At 47.4% G+C, this 25361-nt stretch overlaps 1 protein-coding gene across 1 annotated transcript in view; it reads right to left on the bottom strand.

Moving 5' to 3' along the window:
• The window catches only part of MERTK (MER proto-oncogene, tyrosine kinase), a 72218-nt gene that overhangs the window by 32579 nt on the left and 14278 nt on the right, over nt 1–25361 (bottom strand). Inside the window, exons 5-8 of the mRNA XM_019516112.1 lie at nt 17736–17822; nt 15272–15387; nt 4902–5085; nt 2858–3009 (exon numbers count right to left, since the gene is read on the bottom strand). Coding sequence (XP_019371657.1) covers nt 2858–3009; nt 4902–5085; nt 15272–15387; nt 17736–17822 — 539 coding nt within the window. The remainder of the gene's footprint in view (nt 1–2857; nt 3010–4901; nt 5086–15271; nt 15388–17735; nt 17823–25361) is intronic.

The raw sequence follows: 25361 nt of genomic DNA, 5'->3' as shown, positions 1-25361 counted from the left end.
ACCCCCACCTTGGCCTGTACAGTCCCAGGCTTTTCCCCACTCGCTGGTCAAGGAGTATTGCCAGCCCCCGGCTAGCACTCTGAGGCAAAGGGGGCGTGTGGAGTTCATGCATCTGTTGATGATACTGAGCTTTTCAATCTCCCTGTCCCTGTTTCTTCATACTGTCTGCAAACCTGATAGGCAAGGAAGCCAACAGGGAGCTGATAACACAGCATTTATGAGCCCATCAAGAAAACAAAAGCTTCTTTTATTATTTCAAGCTCTTCTTAAATTGCTTTTTCCAAGGAAGAAACAGACAGTCATTACTTGATGACCTGTTGATTAGCTCCAAAAAGCCCTAAGCTGACACTGTCCTATCTGCCTTTGTCCTGTCCCAGTGAAATTGGAGACACACACACAGACACCTCTCTGCATTAGCTAGCATACCACATGCCTAGGGTCTGTGGGGCTGGGGTTCATGCTGTGGGAGATTGGGGGGGCGGGGAAGGGAGGATCCCTGCTTGACGAGTGAGGAAGTAGGAGCAGAGGAAAGCTAGGCAGACCCTGCTATGTCTGCAGTCTCCACTGGAGCTCCAGCCAGGGAGCAGAGGGGTGGAGCAGAGAGCACAGCACATCCCAGCATCTGAGATGCTGGGGGACTCTGATTTAACTTAAACCAGAAAGGGGTCTAGGACAGACATTGCATAAACTGGTTTGACCCAAATCAGTTAAGTCTGATACTACATTCAAACAGATTTATTTTAAACCAGTTTCAGCCATTCTGAAACTGGTTTATGTACACTGAACTTATGTTCTGTTACAGGTTTAAACAAGTTTCCGATCACTTAAACTGGTTTAGGCACAATGCCTGTCCCTAGTCTTAATGGATGGCATAAATCAGGGGTGGCCAAAACGTGGCCTGCAGCCTGGATGCAGGCTGCCAGACCATTCTATCTGGCCCATGGGGCCCCTAAAAAATTTAGAAAATGAATATTTATTTGCCCCTGGCTGTCTGTCATGAGGCCCTCAATGGCTTGCCAAAACTCAATAAGCGGCCCTCCACCAAAAATAATTGCCTGCCTCTGGCATAAATTGATGCATGATTCATTAATAAAAATAGGCATTGGCCTCAGTTCTGCAAAGGGTCTTGTCCTGTTCACTGAGGCTCCACTCTTGAGTTCCTAACAACACCTCTTCCTCATGGATAGGGTTTGTTAGACCCTATGGAAGATTAGCAGCTTTTCCACAATGAGCACAGGTCACTTGGGAACATTAAAGAGCCCTGGTGAAGGGTTGCTCTGGGAACTAGAGACTGAGAAGAAACCTTTCTGTTGTGTAACAGTTTTATTTTGTATACTCAGATGTTATGTTCCTGGGAAATGAAGGCCTCTCTGTCCTTAACTTGCTGCTTGTTAGGCAGTTAAAATGTCAGCGCTTCCTTTTCATGCAAGTCACAAGACCATAATATTGTCTTCCTGACTTTATCATACTTGATCCATATAGGCTCCTGGGAGGCACAAAAGGGGAACAGAAAATGCAGTGTCTCACAGAAAGAGCATGAATCACTTCTTCCACAAAGAATTTCAAGACTGAGTGCATCCAGTGCCTTTATATGATTTAAACTTTGGGTTGATAAAGGCGACAAGACAAGCACAGCAAACCACACAAAAAAGCAGACAACATCTGGACAGAAACATCTGTCTGAACAAAATTTGCCCACTTCCTTTTGTCTCAGCTATAGTGATATGGTCTGTTCACGTGTCACATGCAGGGCATTTCCCACAGTGCAACACCTTCAGTCTCAAGTGCAGTTCTGCCCACTGTCCTCCCCAATAACTGATGTTTTGGTAGCCCAGTAAAAGCAAAAATGACACACAGCAAACTTCTGTGTTTTAAATTCAAGATCCAAAAGTTTCCCTTCAAACCACTCCCTGAACTTAAGCTGCTGAGTTATGATGCCAAACAGCACTCCTGGCATGCACAAAGACAAGGCTCAGCAGTATTTTCCAACAGAGGCAGAATGACCCACCTCAGGTCTAAAACTTATGGGTCCTAGGACCTGAACATCTCCAATGGTTGTCTTTGTCACTCAGCTGTGGCATCGTGCAAGGAGAGCTCCCCTCTGCTGAAGTCTTGGGCACTCAACTGCAGCATATCTCAGAGAGAGATGCCTCTCTACTGAAGCCCTTGGCACCCAGCTGTGGCACAACATGGGCAGAGCCCCCTGCTGCCAAATGCTGCTGCAGGCACAGTTTTACAGGCCAGGTCCAAAGGCTGTGCAGGCCATAAGCTGTGGACCCCTGCTCTAAGAGACTGTGCAGCTGAAGAGCCCCCTCCAGCCTAAATCAGGGGCAAGCCTATGGAACTGGCCTGGAGTCAGTCCCATACCAGGAAGATTTGACTTGGATGCGACTCCCTTGCCACATGCCTCATCATCATTTTCATTCACAAAACGGGTGCAAAAAAACCTACTAAATCCAAACTCCTCCTTCAAAGCTCTTGCCCAAGCCTTCCAACATAGGCAAACACATGACACACAGTGCCTTGATGTTATGCTAGAAATGAGATGGAAGTAGTTGTGGTCAAACAAGTTTTCCAGGTTTGCAGTTCTCTTTTAAGACAAGAATAACCCAAACTATTATTGCAGCTGCTGTTACTTACAAAGGTAGAACCAAGAACCAGGCTCTGCTGAGCTAGACACTGTACAAATACATAGGAAAGAGACCACTTCATGATGGAAGCACTGGGAACAGCAAGCCAGCAAGAAGGGTAGCAGTCACCGCACTCTGGCTGCTTAATCAGAGCCGGGACTCCTGTCAGCACTACATTATACTTTAGCTATATGTTTGATTGCTACTGCTATGTTTTTCATACTTACAGTTAACTTGGAGTTCTGCCACTGATGCAAAATCTTGTAGCCCTGCAGCTCACCATGCATTGGCCCAATGGGTGGCTTGACCCATCTGATTTCCAGGGAGGAGCTGGACTCATTGAATGACACTGTTACATTCAGAGGTGGAACAGACGGGGCTATAAGAAACAGAGACATCCCAGAGTTAGAGGGGAGAACACCAGGCAAGCAGGTCCATCACCAGCTGCAAGGGTGTGATGGGCTCCCAGGTCAAAGAACCAGACCTGGGAAGCTCAGTGTCAGGGATCTGCATGTCTCGTATGGGGGGCCTGATCCTACAGCACATTCCACTGAAGAACAACAGTACTCCTCCAGGGGCTCACAACAGGGTAGTGCTCCTTCGGGAGTTAGCTTCCTTTCCAAGCCCTTCTCCCTACTAAGGGTGCCAGAACTTTGTTCTACAAGGGCCAGACCCTGCCCTCTCCCTTCACTCCTACAAGAGTGCACCTTAAATGCAGCAGGGTTTGGAACGCTGCACCAAGATAGGCCAGTGGGCAGGCCAGCCATTACACCTACTAGCCTTTTACCACCCTAAGCACCACAATGAACAGCATGGAAGGAACTCCCATATTTTTCGCTCTGTGCAGCATGTGCTGAGCTGAGCATATGTTGCTTCTTTAAAAGATTCAATCTGATAGCCAAACGATTGACATCCATGGAGCAGAAGTGGGCCTTAAAATAACAGTAAAGTCTGTCTGACCAAGGACTGAATTTACCACACCCATTGTGAGATTACTGATACCCACATCAGAACTCAACAGGAACATAAATACACCTGGATTACAGAGGAGGGTTCACACTGACTCTCCACTGGAGTAAATCACTTCCCAGGGGGAACTGATGAACAGTGCTCAAATATCTTTCTCAAGCTGCTCAATTGAAATGTAGCTGAGTAGGAATCCTGTTCTCTTCCCTGCCCCTCTGAACAGGAAGGATAGGACCTGGCCCTAGCTGCCCACAGCAGCATAGGAGTCACTCCTCCTGGAGTGGAGAAAGAGGTTCCCTGCTGTTCCTAACATTGAAATTAGCCAAAAACTACAGCAATACTCAATTAACCAAACAATCTAGTTGTGCTGCAGGGCTGTGAAATAAGACATATTACCAGGACTGGTTAATATACAGCAAAATTGCAGAAGAAAAGATGACTTGATTAATGGAACACTGAGACAATTAATAAAGAGAGAGGGTTATTAACACCTGTGGAGTGAAGAGAGATTAACAGGAATCAGGTTGATTATAATTAGCCACTAAGTCAAATGACTCCCTCACTGCTGCCTGAATAGAAATGCTGGTGCCCCTCCCAGATAGTGGGATTTAAACTTTAGTGAAGCAGGAATCAAAGCAGGGTGCAGCTGTACCACTGCATGTTCCCACTGGATCCGGCCCTGGCCCTGCTCCCACTGGGACCACATAGACCTCCACTTCAAATCTCAGTGCTGCAGGAAGGGGAATTGGTTCAGCTCACACATTCCCAATGCAAACTACAAACTAGAGCTGCCTCTTGTGCTGCTGGGGGAGCTGTCAGTGCCCCATAAACCAATGTAATGCCTTATGGATAGGACCCTAGTGGATTCATGGCAAAAGTGGGCTGCGCTGCAGCTCCTTTAATCTTGCAGGTTCCCCCGCATGCTCCCGCTCCCGCTCCCCCCACTGCTGATTTGTGGAGGAACCCTGCTTGTGGCTCACTCCTGACTGGCAGGAAAGCGAAAACCATGATTTTAAATAAACATGGCGCCGTTTTTGCCTCCCCATTGCTGATTGGCTAAGGGGCCCTAGCAGCCCTGCTGCTTGCTGCCAACTGGTGGGAAGGCAAAAGTGGCGCTATGTTTAAAACTGTGGTTTTCACTTCCCTGCTGATGGGGAGGGCACGCAGGAGAACCTGCAAAATTAAAGGAGCCACAGTGCAGCCTATTTCTGCCAGGAATCCAATAGGGCCCTACTTATGGAGAGCTGGAGAGCACCCTACATTGCACAGATTTCCTTCTCTACATATCAGCTGCTCTTTTCCTACCTCCTTCAGTTGTGCTGGCTGGAATCCAGGGGCTAAATTCAGACCAGGCAACCTCATTCATACAGGAAACACGAACACTATAATCCACCATGGGCAACAGCTGCTGGATGTGATACAGATGAGGCAGCGCAGAGATGTTGTAGATCATCAGTGAGCCATCACTTTGTGGAACAGCTTCTTTGACCTACATAGAAAATCAGTTCATAAACAGGAATTAGTCAGCAACAACCTGCTGTATCAGAAGCATGGTGGGAATTTTAAGCCTGTAAACAGGATTCAGAAATCTCACTCTCCTTCTCAGAACAATAAGCATGGAGGCAGCTGTTCTTTTCTTGATGCTGCCTCAGCCCACATGGAAGAGAGATTTGGGGAGGAAGACACTAATGACAGCCAGGCCTCAGACTCTAACCTTGCACGTTCATTTTGGAGGCTCACAGTAGAACAGCAAAAATAATGCATATTTTGTGTATGCCCATGTTAATAAAGGAAGACACATAAAACATAATAAAGAAGCAACTTTAAGAAGATCACATTTGGCACTGAACACCCCACTCTCAAATGTCAATAAGAGGCTCTCAAGTTCACCATGACTCAGAGAAAGTTGTTTTTTATTAATGATCCCAATATTTTAAGGATGTGAAAAGAGAAGCATACTGCTGACTTGTGTGCAAATCACAGAACATACTAGGCAGATCTGTGTAAAAGATCATGTTCCCTGCACTGAGGCATCTTTCAAACTGTTCAATTAACTGGGCGAGAAGTCCTGATGAGATCAGCCATAACACAAAGCACACACAGTGGGGTCAGACAGACGCCCAGAAGGATCAGGATTCTTCTCTTGAACTTGCAAGTGTTCTACTCACTGGCACCCTGCGGTGTCAGTAGGCCCTGCCACACAAAGATTTTGCTCACATGGCTATCCTTAAAGTGATGGCATGAGCCAGCCTATCAACATCCTGCTCACAGGGAATCTCTCTAGCTCATTGCTGCCAGTCTATGATCTCTTGTGCACTTTCAAGGTGAACTGCAAGTAAAGGGAATTTGCCTGATATAATTTACATTACTACATACTGAATACCAGTGAACTTATACTAAATAAAAATGGAGCCAAATGCTGTATTTGAACCAATGCCCATAACTGATAAAAGTAAATGGAAAATGGCTGCATATGGTAGCATATGTCGCGTTCAATTTGGCTTACAAAATGCAAAGGAAGTTCATATCAGCAAAACACTCAATGAGAATGTCCAAAGCAGATCTAGAATGTATGATGAGTGACCAAAAGAACGTACAAATGGATGCTCAAGACACAGCTGAGACTGGTCTTCATTGTGAATTCTGCATGCAGTGTTATCTCAACTCTAAATGTTTCCTTCCCAAGAAGATGGGTTGTACCTGGATCCTTCAGAAAAAGAACAGGTAATTCCACTTTTGAGGGATGTCACAATGAGAGCATCCTATTTAATCACTGGCCTGTTAAAGAATTAGCTACACTGTTGACAAGACAGCGCTCAGCTAAGCCAGCATGAATATTTCAGGGGACAGGAGGAAAATGGCTTAGTCACAGCAGCGTTTCTGCAGGAATCACGTCTTGTTTTCTGATTTAAAAGGCTATTTTCTAAATGCAGGTCATGAAAAGTAAGTCATAGGAAATCCTTTGACCTTCCAGCCCATTTCCTGAGCTTCAGCAGGAAACTACCATTGGATATGCTGTTAGATACTGTTATAACACTTATATTAGACTTATTATCTTTCTCCACAGGATGCTTTCCATAACCCCTTTCACTTTCATTATACTTAACACACAGTGTCTCCAAGATGGTATCAGAGAAAGTATCATTTAAATATAGGTAAAGGGGAGATAACTGAGAGGAAATGGAAAGAGGCAGTGTGTCTCACTCACTCATTTCGTGGTATATCCTGTTCAAAACTCACATTCATCAGCAGGTGCTAAAAGAGCTGTGACTCATGGGCAGGCAATGGAAGGCTGAACATTTGACTTAACCAGTCCTGAATATCTAAGTACTAGGCATTCCCAACAATGCCACCTAGAACCAAAGGTTCTCTCCATGGCATGGCATTGGCTTTTTAAAAATAACATTCTGCACAATGTAAGTTCTAACCAAACAACACTTTTTGTTAAAATGTGCAACTTGAAAACGTATTTCCTGATAAATGTTCCTCAAATAAGAAGTTTCAAAAATATAGGATTTATAAATGTTAACATTCCTAATAAAAGGCAACAGAAAAGTTACTATAATTGCTTGATTTCCAAGATGAGTCATCCCCCCTGTTTCCCCCTCATTCAACATGGAGGAAAAACTACCTCATCTTGGATTTGAGCACAAAGGTAGGAGTAAGTTGCAACCATTGCTCTGCCCCCCCTGCCACAGCTTCTGCCCCCCCTCCAAGACTTCTGCCCTGCATCATCTCCATCCTGACACCACCTTGGCTGTCTCTGCTCTGTGCTGTCCTGCCTTGTGTCCCTGCCACCACTGCTCCTTACCCTCAGTTGCAGCTCTGCATCTGGCCACAATTTAGTCCAGGGCTTGGAGAACACGGGTGCTCCAGGCCCTCCCAGGCCAAGAAGTAAGCATGGTGCAGGAGTGGGCAGGCACAGAAGAATGCAAGATCAAGGGGGCAGGCTTCAGGGAGCACAAGCACTGCAGTGGGAGAGCTGCCTGGCGAGGGGCGGGGGAGCAGGGAAAGGCAGGCAGCAGTGGGGGAAGTGGTGGGAGGAGCAGGTTTTAGGGGACAAGGTGCAGGGGGGAAAAGGCGGGGGGAGTTAAGGCTGCCTGATTCCTCTGCCACTTGCCCCCTACCATTTCTTTCCCCACTGCTAGTTAAATGAATGTTATAAAATACCTTATTAAAAAAACAGTAGAACATAGACTTGGATTTGGAACTCTCTTTAACTTCAAAGACAGGATCCAAATAAATGATTATCTATACTTGGCCAATCAGTCATCAGGAACAAACCTCCATTTACTGTACTTGTTTCCATTGTCCTCAGTCTCAGGGCCAGAGAGGTATGAAATGCCTCCACTGTTAAATCCCACAACAGAAACTGGGAATCCAGGAGGGAGTTCCATTGGCTTTGAAAACTAGTTCACTTTAGGGTGTTTGATCATGCACAAAAAAGGAAGAAATGCATCTTGAAAGCTACAGTGAAAAAATTGTACCTGCTACCTTGAATTCGCTTCATGAGCAAGATGTGTTGAGGGCATGTTACAGAGCATTAAAAGCCTTCTTTTTCCAATTATTATAGTAGCAATACGTTACTTTAATGGAAGGTTTGCTGCAGTGCTAATCTGTGAATGTATCAAGCAGACATTTGAGGAAGAATTATATAGCCCTTTTTGCACCTAAACGACGCTTATCCAAGCCACATAAGTAATGTTTTTTGCCCTTACACATAGTTTGTGATTCTTTTACAACTTCAGTGTGGACGTGTGCAGTAAACAACACAGGTATGCAGTTACTATGTACATTAAGTCCTGGGTAGGACCTTTATTGTCCTGACTTCCCAGCACAGAATGTCTAGCAACCAGACCACTATCTAGACCTCTGTACGATCACTTCTCCTTGGATTTAATAGTCTCTGGATAAAATGCATGCATAACAGTGCAACAAGGAAGTTTCTTTCCCATTAGGAACAAAGGCCCAGACTAGAATGTAGGGGCCTCCTTCCTTCCAAGGTAGCAGCCATCCGATTAGGCCACCAATCCCCTTGCTCCACACAGCTGCTTCTCTTGGTGCCCAGGGGGCCAGCTTCAAAAGGAGGGCTAGAGAGGGAACTGAGAAATGCCTGACTTCTACACTGACCTCCATTAGAGTGCTGTGCTAGAAAGTCAGAGAAATGCAGGTTCAAAAACCATCTGGGAGAGGGATGAGAGGTCATACAAGCTATATATCCTGCTTCCTGGGAAAGTACTATAGTTACTCAGCTATCAGGATTCAAATACAAGTGAGTCCTCCTTACCATACCCACCAGTTGTGGGTTTTTTGCCAGGTGGAACTTTGTGACTTATCTATGCCAAGTATACATGTGTATACTGAAGTTTGCCACATGGAATGTCCACACTTTCATGGACTCCCCAGACAGTGAGCATCCTGAAAGAAGAACCACCATAGTGGCTAGAGAACTTGTAAAATATGACACTGATATTGCTGCCCTAAACAAGACCTGCTGGGCAGATGAAGGCAGATGTCTTCAAAGCTGGTGGAACAGCACTAGCACAAAAATTTCACCAACTTCTCATCAAAATATGGGTTAACAAGGAAGTTCCACCTGACTTAAAAATGCCAACATTGGGCATTTTTACATGTGCTCCAGGAAGCGTGGGGAGGCACTTTAATTACTGAGCCGTGCTAATTAAAAGTGCCCAAACATCATGTGGGGCACTTTAAACTAAAGTTCATTTGACAAGCTATAATTCAAAGTGCTCCACTTCCATTTTTCAGTGCAGGGACACTGATACACATGGTACTAGAGTCTGCTGGAGCATGTTAATTTCAGTACTCCAGCTGACTTGATTAATTGAGTCTACTCCAACATGCTGGATTTCCAGTGTGTTGGAGCAGGCTCCCTGCATACATACAGAAGCCCATTGTGACCATCTTTAAGAAAGGGGAAAAGTCAGCATGTGGGAACTACCAAGGCATTGTCCCCCCCCTTGCCAGGAAGACTCTTACTCGCATCCTTCTGAATCACCTCCTCTCCCTTGCCAAAGATGTCCTTTCAGAATCCCAGTGTGGCTTTAGACCATCTTGGGGTACCACTGACATGATTTTTGTTGTATGACAGATCCAGGAGAAGTGTAGAGCACAACACCAGGAGCTGTTTATGGCATTCATTGACCTACCCAAGACCTTTGACTCCATCAATTGTGAAGCTTTGCGGAAGGTGCTGGTGAGGTTTGGTTGTCCACTAAAGTTCAGTGGACTCCATGACAGGATGACCACCACAGTCCTTTGCAATGGATTAGAGACAGACCCATTTACTATCTGTACTGGTGTCAAGCAGGGCTGTGTTATTGCCCCAACCCTTTTTTCCATCTACCTTGCTGTGATTTTGATTCTCATTCATGACCACCTTCCTCCTGGAATTGGGCTTGAGTATCAAATGGACGGTCAGCTTTTCAACCTGCAGTGCCTTCACAGCAAAATGAAAATTACCAAGACTGGCATCACTGACCATTTCTCAGGTGTCTATCACAGTCTGGGACTCTCCCTTAACACTGGAAAGACCAAGGTACTCCATCAGCCTGCCCCAGCACAAGCTTCCCCCTCTCCCACAGATTATCATTGGTGGAGAACCCCTGGCAAACATTGAGCATTTCCCATACTTTGGCAGTCACCTATCCCAGTCAGTCAGTCTTGATGTAGAAATCAAACATAGGGTGTCCTGTGGAAAGCTGCTTCACCATCTCTTTCCTGACTGAGATCTGCAAATGGAAACTAAGATCCTGGTCTACAGTGGAGTGGTTATCCCCATGCTTCTCTATGGGTGTGAGATGCAGCTGACATATTGAAGGTCTTAAGCGCTTGAAATGGTTCCATCGTCGTTGCCTCAAGAAAATTCTTCATATTAGATGGGAAGACCACTGAGCCAATGCCAGCATGCTCTCTGCAGCTAACATAACCAGCACTGAGGCAAAGAACATGAAGCATCAACTCCGCTTGGCTGGCCACTGTGTGCAGATGGCTGACACTCATCTCCCGAAGCAAGTTCTCTTCTCTCAACTCAGTCATGGTAAGAGGACCTGTGGAGGACAGAAGAGCTACAAGGACACCCTGAAAGCATACCTTAAGAAGGGTGGCATCAACCCTACAAATTGGGAAGTGCTGGATGGTAACAGGTCTCAGTGGTGCTGCACCATACATCAAGCCTAATTCAAAGAGAACTGTCTTGCTCAGGAAGCCAAGAAATGACAGAGGAGGAAGAAAAGTGCACAACATCCTGGCCAACAGCTGTGCCCCCACTCAGGCACCATTTGTCATATCTGTGGAAAAACTTGCAGAGTACACATTGGACTCCTCAGCCACCTTAAAACTCACCAGTAATTCCCCCATCCCCCCAGCAGACATCATCCTCCTATCAAGGGATAGTCGATAAAAAAAAATGTAAGCGTATGACTGTCTTGACAGTACGAGGACTACTCAGCATGCTCAGAAGTTGTGTGGACACTTAAATGTTCGCAGTGCATAGAGAACAGAATCACACACTGTGTTCAAGGGCCAAAAATGCCACTTATGCAACTGGAAAACTGCCACTTGGTTGTGTAAAGTGAAATAGGATTCAGGCACTTGTGTCTCAGAATCCTCCATGGCCTGACACTCACTTCCTGTTCTTTCTGCCCTGTGCCTACCCAAAAGGTCAGACTGGGTACTGGCATAGCAACAGAATGGCTGTGGCACAAGCATACAGGTGCTGCTGTCCCTTGTCCTCCCAACTATGGAATAAGGAGCAATGAGGAGGGAGCTGTGCTTGAGGCCTGGAAGAAAGGTACCTGCCCTGCAGACATGTCCTCACTGTCCTTTCCCAGGGACAGAGGTGGAGACAGGCATGTATACTGTTCAGTACTCTGGGCCTGTGTGCTGGCCCACCAGGACCCCAAATCCAGCTGAACACTGTCATGCAAAGTATCTACCCACTCCCATGTGACAGATCTGTAGTGCTACAGCTGCTAGCAAAGCTGCTGTGGCTACAGGGGCTGGGGCAGGACTCACTGCTTCACAACCTGCATTCAGTTGCTCCAGGTGAAATGCGAGCCTACAGCGCGGTGTTCACAATGCACTGACTAAACATTAACACAAGTTGAGGCCAGCCATAGAGCAGTATGACCATTAACTCACATTGTCTTAGGAATCATAGAACAGTAGGGCTGGGGGGGACCTCACAAGAATACACAGTCCAGGCACCTGGTCAAGGCAGGATCAACCCTGACTAAACCATCCCAGGCAAGTGTCTGTCTAAACTGCCCTTAAATACTTCCAAGGATGGAGATTCCACGATATCTCTAGGTAGCCTGTTCCAATGCCTGATCACCCTCATAGTCAGAAAGTTCCTCCTAATCTCTAACCTAAATTCCCCCTGCTGAAACTTGAAGCCATTGTTCCTAGTCCTGCTCCCTATGGTCACAGAAAAAAGCTCATTTCCATCTTCTCTGAAATCAGCCTTCAGGTATTTGAAGACTGTTATCACAAAACTAAAATCTTCTCATACTCTTCTAATGAACTGGCCCCTAGTGGGCTAGAGCACAGAGCAGAGCTCCATTTCTCAAGCAAGCTAAAGACAGCAGCCCAGGGAGCCATATTCTTCAGCACCCAGGGTTCCCACATAACATGATTACTACCTTGGACACTGGAGTTAGTGCCCCAGCATAGGATCCCTGCACAAGTACCTCCTGCTTTTAAAGTGAACTCCCTGGGTTTACATCAGCTCAGAGAAAGCAGCTGCTGATCTTTGCCCACTGGCAAGATGCCAAACCACTGGCATCTCTTAACTAAATTAAGTGGAAATTGTGTGAGCACCGATGTGGGAGCTGCCACCACCCTGCATCTGACCTCATATAACCCTTTTAATGTCTTGCCCTTTCTAAACTTTTCATGCCTCCCACTGTGTGACGCAATGCACAAATGCCAGACAACTTTTCTCTGAGTGCTCAGATGTGGAGAATTGATATACACCAGCTCTGATGCCTCACTGGAGACAGTGACACCATATAGCAGGGGTCTCGTGCTTCACAGACCAAGCTCCTCAGAGCCACAGATGGGGCACTGACTGCCCTTTCTGTTGGCTGCTGTTCTGGTACACTGCTCTCCCACTGCACAGCTGTGCTATCACATTGTGACTCAGGCACACAGTTGCTGGAGGCTTCCACCAGCCCTCAGAAATAAGGGATTTACTGCAGTTTCCAGCCTGTTTTCCTCATTGCACTGGGTTGATGTGGGAGCAGAGCTTCTCCAACTCACACTGCCAGGCAGCATGGGGGCTTCTCAGCCGCCCTCTCAGCCCTGGCCTCCACCCCACTGGGACACACAACGTCATCCCACCTGCCTTTTTGGCAGTTCCTGCCTCAACCTCCCTGTACATTTCCAGCTCACTGACAGCCTCCCTAACATCAGGCTCCAGCTGAAAGGGTGCATTCCCCCTTGATGAGACTTGGGCAAAGGTCTCTTTCAAGCTAAAAGTATTTCCCACCAATCTCAGCAGGACAGCTTCCTACACCTCTCCAACCCACTCTCCCCTCCCTGGAAAACTGCCATGGCCATCTAGCTTCTAGGAGTCTTGTGGTGTCAGGATTTGTGCTCATGTGCCACCCCCGTTCAGTTAGTCATCCTCTAGATGTATGTTAGCACATGGACTTTCTCTACAATGCGCAGCTTTTCAAGACACTGAGCAGCTACAGCCTGAAGCTCCATGGATGACACACAGATGGCTCAAGTGTGAAACAATCAGCTGCAGCATACTTACTGGGTATTTCCTGGCAAACAATACCTGTAGATTCCAGATCTTCAACTACACTCTACTGGAAGAAGAGGCATCTGCTGGCCCCAGGCCCATCCTGTTGCTCCTATACCCAGCTACTGCCCCAGGTACAGGAAACAGGCTGTCAGTTCCACACAGACCCTGCCCCATGCTGCACACAGAGCTGGAGCCTAAATGATGTCTGTCTGGGGTCTCTCCCCTTTCCTTGTTCCCTCATATATTTTGGACTGAGGGCTCAGTAATATGCCTGCTATGCAGGCCAGGCACACTGCTGGTGAGAACCTCTGGATGCAACCCACTCACATCGTTGGTAGTCCCTTGATACAAGGATGAGTCTTCCAGTTCAGTAAAAGTGCAACCCACCCCTGTCCTGAACACAGGAGTGCATTCCTATCACATCCCTGCTCTGCCCCATGCCATTACAGCACAAGGCTGACTAGAAGCTACAGAGATTGTAAATACAGGGACCATGAGCTGTATAAAATAGTTTGCATGGATTTCACAATGGGTTTAGCAAATTGTCATTAAAGCATGTCCTAACCTTCCCTCCCCTCCCCCACCCCTCCCCCCCACCAAACAATAATAACAACAAACCCAACCTGGTTTGGGGGTGAACTGGGGCCTTCTAAGGATCTCTAATGAAGCATCACCTTTCCTTCTTTTACTACCCGCAATCCATGAGCCTCCCCAGGGGCAACACTGGCCTGTCCTGATCACCACAACCTCACAATTGCTATGACATACTTAAAAGTGTGTACTGCACACAACTGAGCATCAAATATCTGGTCACCAGGGACCTTCCGGCATCAACTCCATAAAATCATCAGGCTAGGACCTTTGTGTCACCTCAAACCACCTCCCCATCAAGAGGAGAGATACCTGGCTTGCCAGGTGCCCCACAGAAACAAAACACATATCCCATGCTTGAGCCAATTACAGTCCTTGCCCCAGGTGGAAGAGGACCCCATGTTCTGATTTGTTAAACAGATGCACCCTGCAATCAACCCAGCCTTGTCCAAGGGCTCTCCCCAGATGCCCAGAAGCAGACAGGCAGGGCCAAAAAGGATTGATTTCCTGTGTGCAGCCTCTGAGGGCCCCTGCAATGCACTGTGTAAAGAATGAGGACAGGGTATAAGTGCCATACCTACAGGCTGTGGAACTCCCTTCTTGTCAGTACAGAGGCGGAAAAGGATCTTGGAGTCATCATTGACTCCAAGATGAACATGGGCCGGCAGTGTGGGGATACAGTCAGGAAGGCCAACCGTACCTTGTCATGCATCCACAGATGCATCTCAAGCAGGTCCAAGGAGGTGATCCTCCCCCTCTATGCCGCACGGGTCAGGCCGCAGCTGGAGTACTGCATCCAGTTCTGGGCACCGCGCTTCAGGAGGGATGTGGACAGCATGGAGAGGGTCCAGAGGAGGGCCACTCACATGATCGGGGGGCAGCAGGGCAGGCCCTATGAGGAGAGGTTACAGGACCTGAACCTGTTCAGCCTCCAGAAGAGAAGGCTGAGGGGGGATCTAGTGGCCTGTTACAAACTAGTCAGGGGGGATCAGCAGGCACTGGGGAAGTCCCTGTTCCCCCAAGCACTGCCAGGAGTGACCAGGAATAACGGTCACAAGCTGGCAGAGGGTAGATTTAGGCTAGATATCAGGAGGTGCTACTTCACGGTCAGGGCGGCTAGGATCTGGAATCAGCTTCCAAGAGAAGTGGTGCTGGCTCCCACCCTGGGGGTCTTTAAGAGGAGGTTAGATGTACACCTTGCTGGGGTCGTTTGACCCCAGTACTCCTTCCTGCCATGGCAGGGGGTCGGACTAGATGATCTACTCAGGTCCCTTCCGACCCTAGAAACTATGAAACTATAAGTGCTTACCTGAACACTGCAGCTCTTGAAAGGAGAGTAGCCATCAAAGCCTGGGATCCAGGCAATCAAAATGTCATGGGCTGATCTGTTCAGAACATGCACATTTGTGGGTGGAGATGGTATTCCTACAGGAAAAAGCCAGGCAGGTTCAGATCTGGTGTACATAAATGCTATCCTTGATGAACACAATGCTTATCTCATGTAGCAGACAGGCATCAGGCTGCAGTTCAAAAACAGCAGATTTAGGCATTTGTGTGGGCAGGGAATACCACTAATTCAGTAAAGACGAGGCCTGCAGGAGACTCTTGCCTCATGACACAGGAATAGGTTCAGCCTTCCTCATGGTGCCAGCTGGCTGTTTTGTGGTACAAGGGAGACACTCACAACCAGCAGAGTCCAGAAGGCAAATTCAAGTAGCAACACCCAAGCCATGCAGAGAGGTAGAGAACCACGGCACCCCAAGGTCTCCCGACAGCTCCAGACATGGTGGATGTCCTGCAAATGCTCATTCTCTGCGGCAGAGGTGCTTTATGCAAGCTCATGGGCATCCAGGCAATTTAGAAACTGTACATGCTCATGATGCAAGTGTCACATAGTTAAATGCGTTTGGAAAGCTGTATTCCCTCCACCCCTTGAAAAACAGCTCTCCTGGCCGGGTATCACCGATCTACTGCACATGCCAGGTCAGAACTGCACAAGCAACACAGAAACTTGGTTGGATTCAGTGTCTGACAGTCATAAATATATTTATCCTCATGGACACACCACTCGGAGGTAGGGGATGGATTGCCTGACTCAGGGAGGGGGCAGATAGGCTGGCTGCAGTGATATGGAAGGTGTTATAATAGAGCATGGCAGCGGAGATGCCAAATGGTGGGTTTGAAGGCACAGAGAAAGCTGCAGGAAGTGGCAGGGGGGCTGTCACTTGAACAGGTGCCATCTCTTAGGACCATTGGCAACTCTTCTCCCCAGCAGTCCTGTGCTGGGCCCAACAGCCAGCAAATGTTCCCCTCTGGGGGAAAAGGACAGGTAAAAGGCAATACACTTGCCAAGACAGTAATTTTACAAAGAAGGGCCTTGATTTCCTATTATCTTGGGCTATATCCCTGGTGATGACACTGCAGAGAGCTGGGAGTAGCTCTTACCATGCTCTGAACTTCTCTCATGAGCCAGAATAATGTCTCCCTTTGCACAGGGCATCCAGTCCTGACACTGCTCCATCCCATCCTTCCTGGACCCAGCTGCCTGCCAGCACAGTGCGGTGACCATCTGGGTTTGGAGTTGTCCCTAGACCCACTGCCCCCTCTGCTTGAATGTGCTGCTGCCATGAGGCCAGGGTGAATACACATACAATGGTATTGTGACGTGCCCCAATTTGCAGGATAAACCATTTTAAAAAGAGGCCATCCAATTAGTTTCCCTGGAAAAATGTTGCAAGCCAGCCTGGCCTGGCTTTAAGCACATGATAGCTTTTGTCCCAGAGCTTTGTTGGCCTGCTGCAGAAGCCCTAGAGAAGTGCATGTATGTTCTTACACTGTCAAGAGAAATGTGTGCAGCCCTCTGTGTTGGAGCAGTGCTATTTTGAAATGCTGGCAGCAGGGCAGAGAAGCTGCTGAATGGAAGAGGACTATTTCTGGGGCAATTTGTGAGCACCCTATGGTTGTGAACTGAAAATAGAATTCGGCCTCGATGGGGAGCGTATGTTATATTTCAGAGAAAACTTCCCTGTGACTGCCCAAGGTGACTCCTGCAAAAACATTTCAAGAATTTCCATCATTTCCTCTGGAAACTCTGAGGCGGGCTCAGCATACAAAGGAAGGAAGAGAGTGATAACAGCCCTTCCGAAACAGACTTTCAGTTGACAGTTCTCTTTTCAAATGAACTTCCAGGCACTTCCTCTCTGAGGGTCAGTCCTGCGGAGCCTGGTGTGCACCACTGGCACTGAGGGGGCAGGGCAAGGGTGCTGCCACAGTAGGCTCCATGCTCTTGGCTCTCTGCAACATGTTTTTTTTCCTTTGCCAGCTCACGTGGGGTTTTCTTTGCTCTTGTCACAATGGTCAGGGAAGTAAATTAAGGTGACATGCTCTACTGTGAAGGTAAGGATCTCTGGCCACAGTGTGGTGCACTGTGACTCTACCCACTTCCCTGGACCCTTCCATTGAAAGGACATCCTCCAGTTCTTGGAACACTTGTGGTTTGGCCTCTCTCATCCCAAGCAGGGGATGGAAGCACCTTCTCTCCCTGAGGAAAACAGCCCATAGAAATGTCTGGTGAGGTGACTGGTGTCATCTCTGGCCCTAACATAGATATATCCTAAGTGAGAAGGAACAACATGGGTATTTGGAACACAGCTTGCAGGAAAATATCCTCATTCCACAGTCTCCCTAGCCACACATGGCAGTAGAGAAGAAGCCAGGCATTCTTCAGAGATGGTAGTATCAGCAGCGAGATGGGCTGCCTCTTCATTCCTTACCTTTTATGTTAATCTGCCCTTCAGTTGATGTACTCAGTCCTTTTCTGTTGTGAGCTTCACAGCTGAAGACTGCTGGTTCATTAAGCCCTGAAATCAGATAATATGGACACTCAAGAGAAGAGTGACAAAAACATGATTTTTCTACCCTGTTTTACTTTCAGTTTCATCCTGCTCTTGACTCAGAGTCTCAGATCACACAAAGGAACAGATTTCCAGGTGTCATTCCCACAGACCATGCATGCCCAGGAGCACTCCTCCAGGCACCAGGAGGGTAATTCAATAGAAAAATCAAAGCTTCTCCTGATTTTAATGCTTCTTTCTTTTCCCAAAAACACAGCCAAGTTCTCTTTGCACTAACCACATCCAATTTGCCTCAGGCTGGATTTCTGCTTCAGTAGGGCATTGGGACCTAGACTGAAAGGTCAACATCCTGATCCCACTTATGGCACTGAAAGCCTCTAAAGGAGAACCAGAAAGCATACGAGAATGTGAAGCAAGGGGTAGACCCAGTCCTGCAGGTCTTACAGCCTGTCTCAGTTATCCGATTAAAAGCAAACCTGGACGTGGACAGTGCTCAATCTCCGATACCAGGGCACATTTCCAGGAGAGGAAATTCAAGGGAGGATCCAAGAAAATTTAGGTTATTCCTTGAAGGTTGCTCAAGCCAAGCAACTCTGTGAACTGGCAGAATTACTAAGAATATAAGAATTGCCACTGACTGGGTGAGACCATAGGTCTACCTTGCCCAGTATCCTGTGTCACACAGTGGCTGAGAGTGGGTGCTGAAAGGAAGAATGAACTAGGTATGAATAGGGCTTTTCCCCACTGTTTGTCTCTCATTTGCAGTTTCCAGCATTTAAGGTCTAGGAAGTTCTAATTCAGAGGCTGTCTCTCTACCTCCCATGCTCAATAGCTATTGATGCCTCTTTCCTCCAAGAATGTGTCCAATCCCTTTTTGAACTGTCAATTTCCACAACATCTAGTGGCAATGAGTTCCACACTTTAATTTTATACTGCATGAAAAAGAACTTCCTTTTATTAGTTTTAAACTTACTACCTATTAGTTTCATTTTCTGACCCCTACTTCTTATATTGAGAGAAACAAGTAAAGAAATCCCTATTTACTTTTTCTTCACCATTGAGTAGTTTTTAAACCCTTCTCATGTCCCCACTTCAAGTATCTCTTTTCTAAACTGAATAGGTCTAGCCTTTTTAGCCTTTGCCAGGGTCCAGACTGGTAATACATAGGATGGCCATGGGGATGCCTCATACAAAGTTCAGGACCTGCCATCTGAAAGGGGGCACCTTGGAAAGCCACTGCTGGACTGAATTCTCAAGGTGAAGTCACCCAAGAGGTTGAAAACCCCAACCTGACTGCTGTTGCCTCTAGCTGCAGTAGCCTGGGGACCCTAGGCTGTGTGGGGCTCAGGTCACACTCAGCTGAAGCTTTTCCATGGTTCTGCACCCTCCTACATCTGCAACAAACAGGAAGTTCAGAAACTTCTATAAGAGCCCAAAGAGCCACTTTATGAACACTGCTCTCTTGTACTTCTCCTACACATAGAGCACACTTTGTCCTCTGAAGCAGGGGACTGCCTCTCTGCCAGTCCTCTGGGTGTGACTCCCATTCCAGCATGGCAGGTGAGTGTGATGCTCCTCTCTGGGTGTGACTTTTGGGGAAATGTCTTTACACAACTCAGGCACATGCCACAGCCAGCCTTACACTTAGCTGGGCCAGGGGGTCGTGGCAATACAGTTAAAGCAGACTGGAGCTCAGGGCAGATGAACCACCTAAGTACTAATTAGCTTCCTGGGGTGGGTGGCATTGCAGGGAGTTTTGCAGCCCACACTGCACTCTGTGCTCCTCTGGCTGCACTGCCCAGAGGACCCCACATTAGCTCATTTAAAGCTGTCTGAGATATGTCTACTAGGCCTATACAAAGCAACAAGTATTCGATTCAGATTTGGATTTGGCCGAATTGGAGGGACAGTGATTCAATTTGGTGATTCAAATCACTGTCCCAATTCAATCTGGCTGATTCAGATTTGGAGATTCAGCACCAATTTAGAGATTCGGCCATAGACTATAATGGGGAATCATTAAAATAGTTATAACTCTTTTACCATATTTTTGCAGATTCGGATGAAAACTGCAGGGAAGGTAGCCCCTCCTGAGTGCAAGAAGCCCGCCAAGTTTCACGGAGATAGGTGCAGGGGTTTCTGTGAAAGTGCTCCTCAAACTGTTAAAACTCATATCACTTGTGTGTGTTAAGGCAGAGCGGGACAAAAACAGCAGGGCTGGAAGCTGCTCGTGTGGGCATGAAGCTGTAACAAGAAGCCCCTTGCCTGCACCCTCCCCCCTTTGGTGCATTTCTCTTTTCATCTTTTCTCCTTCCACCTTTACTTCCTTCCTCCCCTCCCCCTCCCCCTCTTCTTCTCTCCCTCCATCATAAAGCATAGGTAATTAAATTACATTCCAATAAGTATTTTATAAAACATAAGCATAAGGATATAAAATTATATAGGTATTTTATAGGGAATAAAATTGTATCTTTATGAAATTACACTTAAAAGGCATTTGTATAAGTATAATGTATTATTCTGTATTCTTATATTTCTCCCATTATCTATCTCACTGTGCCATGGCATTTTACCTTTATATTTCATATTTTATACTTTTAAACTTTTACTGAATATATTTTACTTCAGAAGAAAGTTGTATCCTGTAACAATATTAGAAACCATTGTTGTAAGTGGGGAATCAAACCGCTGCTCCTCTGTGTCAGGTTGATCTCTAAATAATGGGAATGGGATGAATGAACAAATGATTGAGTAACAGGCATAGCAGGCTGTGATAACAAGGTAAGCAGCAGTGGTTAACACCTGCAGACATGAAAAGGAAGAAATCAATACCAGCACTAGGAGCTCCTTTAACTCTATTGTCAGCAGTGGTGATGCCTAGGGGGTGCACAGGGATGCACGTGCACTCCCTGAGAGCGCTGGTGCACCCCTGAAAGGCTGGGCCCTCCGTTTAGGTGACAGGCAGGGGGGCAGGTGGGAGTGCCAGTGCCCCACCCTGTGAGCACCAGTCAGGGAGTGGGAGCACCAGATGAAACACCTCAGCCACTTCCAGAAGCGCTGTGGTTGCTTCCCAGTCAGCGTGATCAGCCACTGAGGGAACCCTGCCCCAGACGGCAACATTGGCCATGGGGGAACCCGCCTGGTTGCTGACTGATCACGGGGTGGGGTGGGAAGAATGTGCCCCCCCGACTAAGGTGGCACCAGTCACCCATGATTGTCCGTGCAACAAAGCCTCCGGTCTGAGTTAATCAATGCTGGAGACCTGTTCCTAAGACTGAATACAACCTGATCAACTGCTCTCATTAATGCCCACTCCCATTCATGCCCACGGTCACCCCATCTCCCTCCTTCTTCTCAGTTTGTTTGCTGCAAGCCTTCCAAATCTCTGAATCTCTCTGAATCAATTCAGAGGCTTCCGATTCAATTCCGACCTTTTAAGAGGTCTCTCACTTCGATTTGGAGATTTGGCCGCTGAATCGGGCCGAATCTCCTCCAAATCAAATCAACTACTGAAGCTTCGCACAGCCCTACCATTAAGTCCACCTCCACCAGGCTCTGTTAGTTTTGTCATTCCTCTGAGCCATAAACACACACACTATGGCTGAGATGCTCAATTGATATGAAATGACACGGAGTCAATGGCCTTGCTGAGGCACACTGGCTCCTCTGCTTTTATCAATGACTTCTTTGGCCATCCTTTCAGCTCTCACTCCCCTGAATGCCCTTTTGCTGCCCCCGAGGAATGTTAAATCCTATAAGACTATTTTAGTCAGATTGGAAGCAATCAGTTTTCTACCCATCTCCCTGTCAATCAAACCCAGTGCCCAAGCATGGATTGAAAAGCACAGTACAGAAACTCAGACCTATATAGAATTCTTCAAGCAGCAAACAAGACATACTTTCCATTTAATCTTCATGCCCAGGGCAAATAATCTTCCAAAGTACAAGCAGGTCAGAGGCTGAGGGCCACCAGTTGTGTTTAGGCTGCAGTTCACTTCAGGACCAAAATGGTTGTGGGGGGTGCTAACAGGGCAGAAATACTGCCTACAGATCATGCCATTGCTTTTCCCAGTAGCTTTAGACCATGATCATGTGATGGTCAGTATTTCTACTGGCAACTGTTTCATTCAACTAGGTCCTAAAATTCTGTGATTAAAACTTAACAACATGTGACGTACTCTCCTGTTCCTGCATCTCCACAGATCTCAGTCACATGAGGAAATCAAGAGGAGAATCTGGCCCACCTTCTCTAAAGCTGGCTTTGTTTTATGCAATACTCAGGCTTTCTTGAAGTGTTCCTGACTATTTTCCAAGGCACGTTCACTCCGTAAACCACATGGCTCTAGTCCTGCCAAGTAATGCACATGCTTAACTGTGCTCACATGCGGGTGTTTGAAGGAATGGGGCCTGTGTTTCTTTGGTTCTTCTGCTCTCCAGTGCTTACAGGCCCCTCCTGCAGTTTTAGTTTGTTTTGATCTAGTGATATTGCATTAAAGTGCTGAAAACACACAGCACAATCAGTACAGGTCAGTTTGAAAGACCTATTTCTACTCCCAGAACATGGTCAAGGCAGCGACGTGCATGTAAAAGAGAGCTGAGTTTAGCCAGCAGAGAAACCTGTATGCCATGTGAAACAGGGTGTCTGCCCCTGTACAGCTGGGAAACCAGGAAGGTCTCTCTTCAGGTAGAGCCACACTGAGAACAGTTATCTGGGCCTGGGAGTTGGGATGTTTGTGTAGAGCAGAGGTAAGCAACCCCCAGCATGAGTGCTAGAGCATAGCACACTAAGGCATTTTGCTTAGCATACATGCCTGACAGCAGACAGTCAGAAAGGTGCTGGGGTTGCATTGCCACAACAAGGATCAGGCCCCTTATATCTCCCTCACTGCGTGCCCTGGCATGCCAACATCTTACAAGTCAAAGTTGTAGGTGTTTTCTGCCCCAAAACATTGCCAACCCCTGGTGTAGAGGCTGACTGAACTCAGAAGAAAGGGCTTTGCAGGAAGGATGCCCTGAGGAGACTACACGTAACAAATCCCCTACCATTCACTGCTGGGGTCCAGGCACTGATAGTACCCTCAGCTCCCCTGCTCTCTTTCTGAAGAACACTGTAATTGAACAATGCAGCTAGCTGGGGTGTAGTGTGCCTTGAGACAAGGGAGCAGGCAGCCCCAGGCCTCCACAATCAACACCCGCACTGAGGCGTGTGGAGACAGGGGAGCAGCAACTCAGGGCTGCCTGCTCCCCCATCTCCATGTGCTGCTCCCCGGATTGCTGGGGAACAGCATGCCTCAGTGCAGGGGCTGCCTGCCAGCTAGCCCTGTGCTGAGGCACCCTGTGCCCCAGCCAGCCTCCCCTACAGCATATGGAGCAGTGGGACAATGTGTCCTGCTGCAAAGTGCATGGGCAGGGGCATGCACTGTGGCACAAAGCAGCAACACAAAATTGTGCCACTATTTGTGCTGTTGCAAATTCACATCTCTGCACGTGTGGACACAGCCATTTTATGTTAGAATAAGATGGATACGAGTCAGCAGTGTGCCTTTGTTGCCAAGAAATCTAACAGCATACTGGACTGCATTAGTATGAGTGTTGCCAGCAGATCAAGGGAAGTAATTATTCCACTGGTGAGGCCACATCAGAGTACTGTGTCCAGTTTTGGGTCCCCCACTATAGAAAGGATGTGGACAAGTTAGAGAGTCCAGCAGAGGGCAATGAAAATGGTTAGGGGGCTGGGCACATGACTTCTGAGGAGACACTGAAGGAACTGGATGTATTTAGTCTGCAAAAAGGAAGAGTGAGGAGGGATTGGACAGCACCCTTTAACTAACTGAAGGCTGGTTCCAAAGAGGATGGAGCTAGACTGTTTTCAGTGGTGACAGATGACAGAACAAGGAGCAATGGGCTCAAGTTGCAGCAAGAAAGGTTTAGGATGGATACTAGGAAAAACTCTCTCACTAGGAGGGTGATGAAGCACTGGAACAGGTTACCCAGAGAGGTAGTGGAATCTCCATCCTTGGAGGTTTTTAAGGCTCAGCTTGACAAAACCCTGTCTGGAATTATCTAGTTGGGGATGGTCCTGGTTTGAGAAGGGGGTTGAACTAGATGACTTCCTGAGGGCCCTTCCAACACTAATTTTCTATGATTCTATGTTCTGCAATCTGGTGCCAAGATCTGCAGTGAATCAGACACATGCACAGCCATCCGGAATCCTGTCCTAGACTGGTGCACAGCAGCCACCTTTCAATGGCCTTATCGTAGACACCAGTCTTCCCTTAGGGGCAGAAGCCACAAAACGAGGCTTTATTTTCAGAATCCAGAAGAAAGGGGAAGTATTCTCACATACTACACTGGAGAATGCTTTATCAGCTGTTGTTGACATGGAGTTCAAAAGGCCCTGCCCTGTGTGTCACACTCCTTCTCTGCCTGATCCTCCACAATACTCTTTGGGACACTGGCTCCTTGGCCTGGAAGGAAGGCAAGGACCTGAGATTTGGGCTCCCCAGAGGATTAGTTGGTGCTCCCACACTTAGGTGCCACATATCAAATAGAAAGGATACAAAGAGCTCTAAAGCTACTACTGACCTCCTCAGTCATGGGAGTGGGGGAGCCCAGTAGCAATTTTGCTGCTGCACACAGCTGTCTACACAGGAAATTTTTTGTCACTGGACAATTTTCTGCCTCAGGCAGGGCTGTTAAGCAGCTGTGTCCTCATCCACTACTGGGAACCACAGAGGATTTCAGGGGCTCAGATTCTACTTTTACTTGCCCTGGTGCCTGCAGAGTGGGAGGGTGGGAGCCTGGCTGTAGAGGAGGGAGGCTGTACCTTTCATTGCTCAAAATGAGACCTGGGGGAGGAGGTTTTCATGCCTGCACCTCCAACCTCTGATCTGGGGTGCCTGGGTCCCTAGCATTGCATTCCAGTGAGTCCTACCCCAGATATAGCAGGGCTGTTGATCAGTAGTCTGGCCACTGACATCCAGGTGAAGGAGATTAAACAGATTAAACAGCCTCTTACCAGTGTCTAGCGCAAAACCAAAATAAATCTGCTTGCTGTGAGTCAATACCACCTTCAAGTCTGTGGAAATTTTATCACAAACTTCAGCAGGAGCAGAATTTGTTCCTGTGCAGGATGACTAGAACACCTGAAGTCACAGAACCCTTTCATATCACTTCTGCTGCAGAACCCCTACTCCTATCCTAAAGACTAACACAGAGCCAGTGACCCAACCCCACAATGGTGGTCCATTGTCTCCCAGGCTGCTCTGCCATTATCTCCAATCTCTTTGCAGAACTCCTGATGAGCTATCAAGAAACCACAGGTTCAACAGAACACAGTTTGGAAACCACTGGACTAGGATATGGTGGATTAATAAACCTTATTCAGTGGCAAGTCAACTGAGCTGGTTTTCTGTCATTACAGTATTAAAGGTTTGTTGCAATGCTCTACAGCTGTTCCATACAGATCAGGGTTACACACACACACACACACACACACACACACACACACACACACACACACACACACACACACACACACACACA

The sequence above is a fragment of the Gavialis gangeticus genome, unplaced genomic scaffold, assembly GCF_001723915.1.
Source record: "Gavialis gangeticus isolate Ggan-Ray unplaced genomic scaffold, GavGan_comp1, whole genome shotgun sequence".
Lineage (NCBI taxonomy): Eukaryota > Metazoa > Chordata > Crocodylia > Gavialidae > Gavialis > Gavialis gangeticus.
Note: the sequence above shows the minus strand (reverse complement) of the source record. Positions and strands in the feature narration are given on the sequence as shown.